This window comes from Sinocyclocheilus anshuiensis, unplaced genomic scaffold, assembly GCF_001515605.1.
Source record: "Sinocyclocheilus anshuiensis isolate Anshui unplaced genomic scaffold, SAMN03320099.WGS_v1.1 scaffold183, whole genome shotgun sequence".
Taxonomy (NCBI): domain Eukaryota; kingdom Metazoa; phylum Chordata; class Actinopteri; order Cypriniformes; family Cyprinidae; genus Sinocyclocheilus; species Sinocyclocheilus anshuiensis.
This window is the reverse complement of record NW_015548309.1, coordinates 4,679,141-4,692,184: the sequence shown is the minus strand read 5'-3', so window position 1 is coordinate 4,692,184 and position 13,044 is coordinate 4,679,141. Positions and strand designations below refer to the sequence as shown.

Below are 13,044 nucleotides of genomic sequence, written 5' to 3'. Positions count from 1 at the left end.
AGTAGTCATTTTAGCTGGCAACTGCTGTGAATTATATGTATAGGTAAGTTTTTTTTTTTTTTTTGCAAAAGCATGTTTCCCAGAGTCCTTTCTGTTTCCTTGGCAAACCCACAACCCGGTGAGTTCAGAAGCTTCCAGGAGCCTCATGTGACCTTCCCAAGAATTCCCATTACAAACGGCCATTCATACTGCTGTTAGTGCACAACTGAGTATTCCCTTCATAGTGAGCAGGAGTTCGTTCAAAAACTGCTTTATAGTAGTTTACTTGCATTCCACTGAGCATATGAATCATTCAAGAGCGAATCTCACAATCACGTTTCCCACAGTCTTTCATATTGAACAAGAAGAGCTGACAGTTTATTGGCTGATGCCGGTTTACCTCCATTTGCAATATTGGCAGAATATAGCAGTGTCTGTTGTGGCTTGTAAGCTGCCAATCAAACACAACGTCAACAGTTGTTCCTTTCAATATCACAAATACAAGAAAAACACACTCCGTTACATCTTTGATATACAGCCAATCCTCAGTATGGCTTGTGAGAGCATTTTTTACTCCGACTGAGAGTCTTCTGAAGGCTTTGAGGATTGAATCTGGTTTAGAGCGATAGGGATATTTGAGGGTGTGCTTTATTCAAGTGGAAAAAAGGAGAGTTTGAGAAATATTGGGTTCTTGTAATCCTAGTGATGCATTTGAATGTTTTTGGAGGATTATATAATTAATTTGATTGCTGTAATGGCTTATTATTAGGGACATTTACACATTAACTGTAAAATGTTTACTTATTCGCTGTTGATGAGATGTTTGGACTCATAGAACTGTATTTGCTAATTGCTGATTGGTGGTAATATGCTTTAAGAGCATGCTGAAGTGGTTTCCAGATGAGAAAATCACTCATTTCTAAACTGGAGTTGGTGTTTCCGGCGGTGCATCATGTGTGGCTGGTAATGTACGTCAGATGAAAAATGCAGTGGTGCATTAGTTCAGAGCTAAAAGCATCAGTCGGTGGAGAAGCATGTGTCATATGCAGAGATGCTTTAATGCAGCTCAAGTGTGAATGTGTGCAGATTTTCCTCGCGTGGACGAGATTTTAGAATATGTATCCCAAGATAACCATGGGCAAACCATGATATGAAGTGATGAAACAATAGTGTTGAATGAAGACAAAAAGGTGCTTTGTGACATTTAAAGCATCCACTTTATCTTTTGAAATTATCCAGTGACGGATCTCTTCATGCCATGTTCCTGAAGTGCTCGGGCCAGAGCTTGGAGACATTGAGTTATGAATTATGGATAGGACAGATCCAGGCACTTAGGGGCAGACATGTGAACATCAGGTTGTATAATACGCACAGAGAAACATTTGCTGCATAATTCACGTGATGAGTGATGTCATGCACTTGGCTTCATTAAAAAAGTACCTGGGTGCATCTTGCACATCCAGGTCACATTTAACACTAAAATCATGAGTAAAGACAATGTTAAATTAATCTACATAAAGAAAACAAAGCATATTTTAGGGCCAAGGTTTAAATTTTACATTATTTTCATGCAATCACATATATTTTGTAAATTGCCTTTATTCTCCAAATGTGCCCAGTCATTTTACATGTAAGTTTTTTAAATTTTTTATAGTTTTTAATTCTGTTTATGCTCAAAGGTGTCATTATTGTAATACAGTGTAAATAATTTAAACAATATATTTAAATAATATCTTTGCCAATCTTTATTATTTAATACAAATGTATGAAATATATTTTAATGTATATTTATTATTAGTTAAATATGCTTATAATTCATGAAAAGCTCACAGTATGAAAATATGCTTCACTTCCTTTCATCAATATAGTTAATTTAGTCTTTTTTTTTCTTTTAATTTTGTGATGAATTTGAACTTGGACAAGTTGGTAAGTTTTTGTTAAGCATAACTGCTTATTTTATTGGCTCTCTCTGATTCAAATATGATGTTAACTGTTGTTGATCATATACAGAAATTCTAATATATACCAGTTAATATATACAGTATACAGGATCACTTTCACAAATTCAGGCAATGGCAAAGCTGTCAGTAGCTGATTAATGCTGATTATTTTGTATCATACAACAAAAAAACACCATGCCAGACATGGAGGCATCGTTTCCACCAGCTCTGTCTGACAAACACTGAGCAATATGCATCTAAGAGTCATCATGTTTCTGTTGCAGATCTAATTCCTGTACAGAAATAAACTGACTTTGAGCTGCTTTGGAGCTCTGCTGCAGAGTGGGTCACATATAAAGGTTCACTGCGGCCCACGGGCCTTCATATCGATCTGAGTGTCTGTGTGGAGCTCTCTACAGAAAATTATAAGGCTTTACCGCCTGTCTCTCACAGCGCCAGCAGACATCTGAAAAACCCACTGACACTGTTTAAACTAGACAGACAGACAGACAGACAGATAGATAGATGGGATCATGGGAAATGTGCGCTGCGCTGAATGTGGAGAGAGAGACAGACAGACGGAGGGAGAGAGGGAGGGCTGCTGTGCTTCAGCTTTGTCTGTGTGAAGAAAGAGAATCTCCTGGGTGATTTTCACAGTCTGTGTGTGTGTGTGTGTGTGTGTGTGTTTGGTTTCATGCACTCAGCTGGAGAGATCTGTCGAAGTTCACTTTACTTGAAACAATTCAAACAAAAATTAGAGGAAGTATGATGGTTTTTTTGACGGCCGATGCTGATTTCTTAAGCCGGGCATACACTGTGCGATTTCCGCAACGTTTTTGTTAAATACCAACTCTCACAAGTAAATCGCATGCGACGTCAAGCAAAAGCTCAGGATTTATGTGCTCACACTATACGGTCCATTCGTCGAGATGCAACTTGACTGCTCGCATTATGTGCGAAATAAACATGTGGGACCCCCCAAACCCGGAACTGTGTAGCCTCCATCGCTTCCGTCCAAACCACACGCCATGTCGCCATGGTCAAACGGCAACAGCAAACTCTCCCTGCGTTCCATTCGGAAGGGCTCATCCCTATGCCCTAATCCCTTCAAAGGGTTTACCCTCCGGAGTGAGAGCTTCGAAGGGTTGAAGGGTGTAGGGGACCAAACAACTGTTTCTTGAAGTGCCCTTCTGCGTCATCATCTCGTGCCCACATGGAGTCGCCGTCATCATGCAAAGAATCTGCGCAAAGGATCATGGGAGCCCGAAGTGTCCATCAGTTGAACTTTTCGAAATCCTTCATTCCGAAGGGCCCTTTGAAGTGGCCAGTTTTGAGCACTTCGGTTTGGAACGACCCTTCAATATGGCGGCCATGATTGTTTTCACTCCGAAGTGCCCTTCAGAGGGCGATATATCCCGCACCGAATGAAGAGAGAGAATGTGAGCGCTGTGTGCGCAGGCGCTGCCGTTCTCAGTGTCGTCAAAATAAAAGTCCCGCCTCGAACACATAGGTCAAACAGAAAAACTTCTCGCCCGATGCCGATATTTGAAAAATGCCAAATATCGGCCGATATATTGTTGACCGCTAGATGAGATGCGTAAGAAATTAATCCTACACACAAGAGCGTTTTAAGATCAAAAACCTGATGGATGTCTTGAAATACGTCATCTGAACAATGTCTTGATTCGAAAATAATGCCCAAGGTGGTGATGCAGCCACGATGCAAAGCATTATTTTCTAATAATTCAACAGCCCATCGTCAATTATTCCTTATTTAATTAATAGTTTCACATTGTTAACGATAACAGCACTGGTATAGTGTGTCCTCACTTTCAGTGAGTACATCTCAAAGCTTTTTAAAGAAATTCAGTCAAAGAAGCACAGACATGATCGTCACGATTTCGTTGCTTGAGTATGATATATTAGTATGAAATATTATTGCACATAGAAATATTATCAACAGACTGTTGTTGGCAGAAGAGAATCTTACATCAGAATATGTAAAGAATAACTGGATGACATTTATTTTTTTATAAAGGAAGATGAACATGATATTGTGCTTGATTAGACCTGATGGCTGTGATGTAATGCATGTTATTATCTAACAAATGCTTTTGGTAAGAGCCAAAGCTGGTCTTGGATCAGCCAGAACGTTCAACCTTTCAACCCTGGTGCAGATTACTGACCCGCTGCCATGATTTTATGCTATTATAAAATCGTTGCCATGATCAACAACCATCTATTTAATTTGTGATTATTCCACATTACAAGGTCTTAATCAAGTCACAATCAAGGTACTGATTTGTGGGATGAATAAAGTGTGATAAGAGTCCTGTGATAAAGGCCCAGTGCGTCACTCATTATATCACATGATGGAAGAGTCACACCATGTTACTGAATTGACTAAATATAGTCTTACGAGACACCTGAGGACGTCACAGAAATGCCCGCTCAGCATAGTCTATATTTTGTCTTCTGTGTCCTTGTCCCAATCACATATGGTGAGTCTTCCCATAATTCACTGCTGCAAAGCATTTAACATCACAGCTATACGGTTAGAGTCATTTCTAACTAGATTTTTAATTAATTAGTGTGGTGTTTATCTGTATAAAACAGGTTGCCATCATGCAAGGATGTTATGAATGGTTGCCAGTGTAAGAAAAATGATGAGGACGATGAAGATCTCGATGAAGATGTTTATTGCAGCATATCAGTGACAAAGTAGGCCTACATGTAGTAGGCTACCTTGGGTTCAACGGAGTCAGAATGAACCACGAACATCCTAAGCTCAAACATTTTATACTCTATTCTTCCCGCTTCATCTTCCCGCATGTAAATGAAGTTTCGTCTTAAATGTAAATTGCGGATAACAATGAAAGTGATAGCCTTCCGTTCCCACGTCTTTGATAGTCTTTCAGGTGGAAACAACCAAATGTTCAGGTGATAGGATTATCTAGAATCCCTAGCAATTATATTCAAGTACCCTTTTGGTCAGCAGATGGTTCTTGATGGCCTACTACCGCTCCCACGCTTATAGGTGACGATTGACGAAGTAACATTCAGGAGATACTATTTACATATTATGGAAAGAATTATCTCTATGATAATTAAGCTCTTTGTAGAGAAAGGAGAATAGTTTATTTAGAGTGGAAGTTTGGTCGAGGCAGACTATAATTTCTTACGCCAGGGTGTTGTTATTTGGTTGCTAAGGTGTTCACTACCTCCTCAGATATGATTTTCTGGTAGCACTTTACAAAAAGTTTCATTTGTTAACATTATTAACTACATTAGTTAACATGAAATAATATTTTCCTAATCTTAATGTAAATTTCAACAATTACTAAGACATTTTAAGTATAGTATCATTGATAGACTTTTTGTGTTAATATTGGGCATTTTATTTTATTTTTTAAATTTTATAATATTTTGATATATATATATTTTTTTTTAAAATTTTCATTTAAAAGTTGTGTGTAAAAGTCCTTGTGTTTTTGTCATTTTTATTCGTTTTTTTTTTAAGTTATAGTTTTATTAAGTTTAGTTTTTTTTATTTTAATTGATTTTATTTAATTTAAATGTATTATTCTCTTTTATTTTATTTTAATGTATTTTTTATTTTATGTCAGTTAATTTTTTGTTTGTTTTTTGAAGTAAGTAAATGTGTTTATGGTTTTAGTTTTCGTTTTAGCTAATGATAATAACTAATCTGTCAACATTAATTAATGCACTATGAACTAACATGAACAAACAATGAACAATTCTATTTTTATTTAAAGTATTTTTAAGTATTTTTATTGTTTTTATTAAACGTTAACAAAAATTAATACAGTAATTATATAATGATATAATAAAATATATTGCTGATTGTTAGTTCGTGTTATTTCAGCTAATACATTAACTAATGAGACCTTGTAAATTGTTGCAGATTTTCTTGATAAAACTGTATAATATTGTCATTATTTTAATTATTAAGCTAGTTTTGACCTTTATTTTCTTAAATAACTAGCTTAACTTTACAACCTTCGCCACATCCTGGAATTATCGTCACACTATGTTGTCCAATAATAAGAGATTTGCATGGTTTTCATAGACCCTCTCAAGGGAAAATTTGGTCTCAAAGTTAGTAATACCTGGAGTTAGATGTTGGTTAAAATGGTTTGAGCAATAGTAATAGTGATTCTTGGTTTAACAAAGCCCACTAACTACTTCAAGAGTTCAACCACAACTCTGATCTCATCCGAGTGTAAAAAGCATAGAGTTTCCCAGCACAGCAGGACTGACTGACCAGGGAGAGTTTGATTACATTTCCAGCTAATGGAAAACCCCAGTGGCGTCTGTTTAAAAGGCTCCATCGCTCTCCATCCATGCAGAGAGAACATACTTCCCTCTGAGCGCATAATAAGCCTCATTCAGCTCTCTCTCCATTAAAGTGAGCGACTGTGACGCTCTCTCACACAGTAAACTGGACATTCAGCAAATGCTACGGTCATTCTGCCTCCTATCATGCTATTGAGCGCTGTTATCAGTTCTGTGCCATGATGCACTGTCCATAAGTCTGTTATTTCTTCTGTCATCCCTCATACCTGAAGCGTTGAGCTCCTCTACACCTCCTAATTGATTTTTCACACTATCTCTCGGCTGAGCGCTGCATTGATTTTCTCAGTGTCTTATGCGAGATCACTGTTGTCATCTATTCCTCTCACACCTTCCAGATTATGAACAATATTGCCTGAACTTCACCTCGTATTGTGAGGTCACCAAATCAGTGTCTCCTGCAGTTTACAGCTTTGCTTTTGAACTAATACAATTTTAATATTAGATAGAAAAACACACAAACATCAACAAAACACCAGGGTTATTATAGTTATTTAAACTAAAGCTAAAATGAAAACCATAAAATCCAAGGTTATTATTATTTATTAAAACATTAGAAAACATTTTTGTTACTTGAAATCAAATAAACATTAATTAAATGTAATTGAACAAACTATAGGCTACAATTTCAATTTGTTTATTGTGAAATAACTCGAACATATTTTGTTTTTCTGTCATCTGATAAGAATTGTTCTGTGCTGCGTTTCCCAAAAGCATCAATGGTTTCTTATGATACTTTTGGGAAATGCAGCCCTGTTTGAATGCAGTGTCAGCAGTGAGCGAACGCTCTCTGTGATTGATTAGTTATGTCTTCAGCATTTCCGTCTGTTCAGATGAGCAGGAAAATAGTTATTCTTCCAATTCAGTGCATATTGTATGCATTAAATGTCTTGTTAAAGGAACAAAATCACAGGAAAAAAAAAAAACCTTAGTATTGATATTTTTTGAGTATCAATACTTTTGATACTTCAGTATCAATACGCCCATCCTTATAAATCACAGACCGCTTTCGCATTTTGTGTTGCCATCTAGCTAATTTCATTGACTTACAATTGGGTTTCACTTAAATAAAAAAACTGATGCTATTGCATTCCTTCCCATTATTTTACAACTGAAAAACTCTTTATTGCAAGTGATTGTGGGAAAATATTAGCCCAAATTGCATGCACAGATGCATACTTTTTAAAATGTACTGTAATTTGGGATGCGCCAATTCTGATCTCACATACTATATACTACATTTAAAGTAAAAATCGTGGTGCAGCTGAAGTGTTTCTTGCATGCATTTTATGCATGCATATCATTTAGCATTTCTTCTTCTCTCTCTTCCTCAGGCCTTCAGCCAGGCGTACACCACCCAAAGGAAGGTGGCTGAAGATGGGGAGAGCAACGAGGAGACGTTGCTACAGGAGTCGGCCACTAAGGAAGCGTACTACATGGGCCGCCTGTTGGAACAGCAGGCCAAACTGAAGAGCAGCAGATCGCAGGCCTCCTGCACGCAGACCGAGAACGAGAGACTCAGCACCATCCTACTGGAGCTGAGAGAGGTCAGAAACTCTGCATAAATCGATTCTAGGTTTGACATCATAAATGTATCCTCATGACAGGTTCTGATAGGTCTGTCCTTCTTTCTCTGTTTCCCCTCTGTGTCTCTCAGAGTAATGAGATGTTGGAGTTGCAGAGAAGCCGGATGAGAGAGGAAATCAGGGAGTATAAATTCAGAGAGGCCAGATTACTGCAAGACTACACCGAATTGGAGGAGGAGAATATCTCACTGCAGAAACTGGTGTCCACGCTCAAGCAGAACCAGGTAAACACACTCACAATTACCCCCTTTACACTGACACGGTTCTGGTGAGCAATCTAGAATCATTCCGCACATTTCCACTAAAGAAAAGGAGGTTCTGGGCCAGAAAAATGTCATTGCACTGGCCTTTCTGGTTTCAGACCAAAAGAAATAATAACGCAAGTTAATAATGTCATCACCAAATACATTTTTCAAAACAACAACAGAAAACTAGCTGATACAAAACTAGATCACTTCCATTATACGCAACATGCATTCAGTTGACAGACAAAATGTTACTATTTTTGTTGTGGTTCCCCAACTTAATTTTCCCCATCCATCTGAAATTATATTATTTTTTATATTATTAAATTATAAAGTATTATTATTAAAGTTATAAACATCACGTGTGAATTGATTGATTACTTTAAATTGTATTAATTTTTTTATTAATTTATAAATATAAGTAATTATATATTTTTATATTATATACATATTTAAATTGATATGCAAATATTTATTATTATATACACTTATGAACTTATAATTATTTTTATATATTTTTGTGAAATTATATTATACTTATTTTTAAATACACATTTAAATAGCTTCTGACCAGTTGACTACTATACATTTTATTTATTTTTACATACATTTCTGAACTTGTCTTTACATTTATATTTTAAATTATATTATATTTATATTTAAATTGATATTCCAATATCTTCTGACCAATTAATTACTATAAATTTAATTTATGTTTATACATATTTATAAACCTTATAAGTACTGTATGTATATTTTTATTTTATATTAAACATATTTTTTAATTGATATTTAAATAACTTCTGACCATTAAGTCACAGATGGCATAAATACACTCAATTATATTATTTTAATGTTAAAATATATTCTCAAAACTAGGCGTAAAACCAAGACATTTAAGCATCATATATTTGTTTGTGGCAGGTTACTTAGAAACAGTCTCAGATTATTTCCAGAATCAAAACAAATGGTTATTCTCTGTTCTCTCAGGTGGAGTATGAAGGCTTGAAGCATGAAATCAAAGTTCTGGAGGAGGAAACAGCCTTGCTTAACAGCCAATTAGAAGATGCACTGTGCCTGAAGGACATCTCCGAGAGCCAACTGGAAGAGGCTTTGGATTCTCTGAAAAGCGAGCGAGAACAGAAGAACACTTTGCGCAAGGAATTAGCACATCATCTAACTGTGTGTGACGGGGGTTTCAGCGCAGGCTGTGCCCATCTGATCGCCCTGACCTCAGCGCCACCTAGTGGCAGTGCCACCCCAACAGCCGCTACATCGCCCAGCAGCGAGGACGGTGGCAAGTGCAATGGGCATCTGCTTCAGGGTGCGACGGGTTCAGTTTTGAGCCGACTGAACGGAGACTTCAGGCCATTGGGTTTGAGAAAGACTGAAATTTTGACCCCTGACCTCTTTAGTGAGCTCAGTGGCCCTGAAATCTTGAAACTAAGACAACAGCTTCAGCAGGTGAGTATGAAGGGGCAGAGCTTATGTTAGCTACACCCATATATCAAAATTTCTATCAGCATGCATTCATTTTTATACAGCAAAGCTTTATGTTGCCGGCCCAGAGGTATAATAAATGTACCCCTTTAATATTTCTTTTATACATCTTTGGGTTGTTTTTTCTCTTAATTCCCATATTTTTAAGCTTTTTAAACTTATCTTTCATGCTCAAGATCCTACATAGTGAGAAACGACTGCTGCATTGGTTTAGGCGTTGTTCTGTTTACAACTGGATGCTGCAGTGTCGTGGGATGAAATATGAGACCACCATACACACTAATGGGCCATGCTACTGCCTTATTTATATCCTTCCTCTCACAAGAGATCACTGTTCCTAGTGCAAGTTCATTTGAGTCATATACATATGAACTTTGCATCCATGTTAAACAATGAAATCGCCGTTCATGTGTGACCTGCTTTTAAATTAATTCTAGGAGAAACATATGAGACAGGGTTGATTAAAATAAGCATATCTACATTAAGTCTCCTGAGCAATAAAATGCTCCTTTGCATGCATTAGTTTAAGCCAAGACACTACAGGCAAAACCATTCGGCTATTTTGTCTTATTTCCGACTAGTGCAAGAAAATATTTAAAATACACATTTAAGTGTTTGTTTTATTACATATTTTATTTATCTATTTGCAGTTGTAGATTTCAATTACAATGCATATCTTTAAAGGCCATTTTCTGTGAGATGATTGAGTTTTTTTCATTCACTGAGCCAGAAATCTATATAAATGCAATATATATATATATACAGTATATATATATATATATATATATATATATATATATTTATGGAGAGAGTGATAAAAAGAGAAATCCTCTGTAAAAACTAACGGTAATATGTCAACAAAATGAAACAAGCGTTTTGAACCTGGCTTCATCCAATGGCTTCATTTAAACATAACCTTTCAGAAAACTTGTACTACAAAACAATTGTCTTAATCTACTGTGATTAATCACTTGAGGACAGTATGGTGATATCTGTTGGTTAAATAAGCAAGACCTTGCTGGTTGACCAGTCTCACCAGCTAGATTTCACTGATGTTTTGTATGGTTATGATGGTTTATCATCTACACCAGCATCAGGACTAACCTGCATACACCAGCCCGACTTGCATGTAAACTCATTAGATGGCTTGTTTATGTGCTGCAGGTGGAACGTGAAAAAGCGTCTTTGCTCAACAGCTTGCAGGAATCACAGGCTTTGCTCCGTCACACACAGGGGGCGCTGACGGAGCAGCACGAGAAGGCCAATCGCTTGGGCGAGCGATTCCGGAAACTCCGCCGCCAGCACAGCAGTAAGGAAAACAAGGAGGAAGAGGAGGACGAAGAAGAGGAGGCAACATGCGTCCCTGGCGGCCAGGAGGGGCCGAGTCTGGAATTGCTGCAATGTAAATACAGGGTAGCTGTGACGGAGGTGGTAGGGCTGAAGGCGGAGCTTAAGGAGGTGAAGGATAGATATAATGAGTACGTGGAGGCAAGAGCTTGGGTGGAGGAGCAGGGCAAGGTGCAGCTGCGAACGCTGGAGACACAAGTGGCACAGCTGGAGCGCAGCTGCAGGGAAAGCCGGGAGAAGGCGGTGAATCTGGAGCGCGAGCTGCGGGCAGCCAATAACACGGGCTTGGAGACACAGGGAATCCTGGGAACCGCCCAAGAAGAGCTGGCGACATTCAGCGAGGAATTAGCGCAACTTTACCACCACGTCTGCCTGTGCAACAATGAGACACCCAACCGTGTTACGCTGGACTATTACCGGCAGGGCCGGACCCCGACGCGCATTTCCACCACTGGCCACAAGGGGCAGGACGACTACCGTGTGCTGTTGACCCCACGGCTCGCACGCCGTTTAGCGGCGATTAACGCCGCAACGTCCACCGAGTCTCGTAGCCCGTCGAACTCACCATCCAAAGAACCTCTCACTGCTGAGCAGAGCCCGGTCCGTACACCACTGGGTTCACCCGTCGTTAGTGCCTCTTCCTCGTCTTCATCATCATCTCCAGCACCCGAGTCGGCCACGGGTTCTGACCTCCGCCGTGAACCCACCAACATCCACCACCTCAACGCCATCATCCGTGACCAGATCAAGCACTTGCAGAAGGCAGTGGACCACTCACTCCAGCTGTCCCGCCAGAGAGCGGCTGCCAGTGAACTCACCCCACTGATGGACAAGGACAAGGAGGCCTGCATGGAGGAGATTCTCAAGCTCAAGTCCCTCCTGAGCACAAAGAGGGAGCAGATTGCAACCTTGCGCCTTGTGCTCAAAGCCAACAAGCAGGTAGGCTAATCAGCTCTATTTATTACCCTGCATCCTATTGATTGCAATGAGGCCTGAGAGTATTGAACCATGGGAGTCTTTACATTGACTGAGACCCTGACTTCTCATTAAAGTTACTCTGTAGCTTCTACGTTTCTTAGTAAAAAATATTATGTTTCTGCATGGGTTGCTATCTTTTGCCTACGGTAGTCCTGAGTACCAAGATTATTAACCATCGGCATTAAGCCTGGTCCACTTTGCATCTTATTCTGAGGTCTCATTTCTTGGTAAAACTGTTACGTTTCCACGAGTTGCCATCTTTAGCCTACCACAGTCTTACGTACCAAGATTTTAAACTATCTACATAAAGTCTAGTCCACTTTGCAACTTATTCCAGCCATCTTATTCAGACCACTCATTAATGTTGCTCTGTAGCTTTTACATTTCTTGGTAGAACTGTTAAGTTTCTGTATAGGTCGCTATCTTTCGCTTACGGTAGTCCTTAGTACCAAGATTATTAACCATCAGCATTAAGCCTGGTCCACTTTGTAACGTATTCTTACATCTAATTTCTTGGCAAATCTGTTATGCTTTCACATTAATTGCTATTTTCACCTACAGTAGTCTTGCATACCAAGATTTATAACTTACTTTGCAACTAATTCCAGTCAACTTATTCTGATGTCTCATTAACATTGATTTGTAGTTTCGTTTAGTTTTCGTTTCAAGATTTTAACCATCAGCATTAGGTCTGGTCCACTTTACGACTTATTCTGACATCTCATTAACATTGCTCTGTAGCTTCTGCATTTCTTGGTAAAACTTACATTTCCGTATGAGTTGTTATATTTTGCATACAGTAGTCTTGCAAACCAAGATTTTTAACTATCGGTATTAAGTCTGGTCCACTTTGCAACTTATTCCAGCTAACTTATTCTGACATCTCATTAACGTTGCTCTGTAGCTTCTACATTACGTTTTCACATGAGTTGCAAACTTTAGCTTACAGTAGTCTTGCATATAAAGATTTTTAACTATAAGTTCAAGTCTAGTCCACTTTGCAAATTATTCTAGCCAAGAAATTTCCTCTTAGACAAGAATAGACCGTCTGATTAGACTGTTAAATGACCAACCACAATTTGTTTTTAAGGATGC

At 38.4% G+C, this 13,044-nt stretch overlaps 1 protein-coding gene across 1 annotated transcript in view; it reads left to right on the top strand.

The window, feature by feature from the left end:
* Positions 1–13,044, top strand: part of LOC107656238 (protein bicaudal D homolog 1-like) — an 18,373-nt gene that overhangs the window by 2,288 nt on the left and 3,041 nt on the right. The window contains exons 2-5 of the mRNA XM_016443998.1: positions 7,628–7,840; positions 7,951–8,103; positions 9,115–9,588; positions 10,789–11,910. Coding sequence (XP_016299484.1) covers positions 7,628–7,840; positions 7,951–8,103; positions 9,115–9,588; positions 10,789–11,910 — 1,962 coding nt within the window. The remainder of the gene's footprint in view (positions 1–7,627; positions 7,841–7,950; positions 8,104–9,114; positions 9,589–10,788; positions 11,911–13,044) is intronic.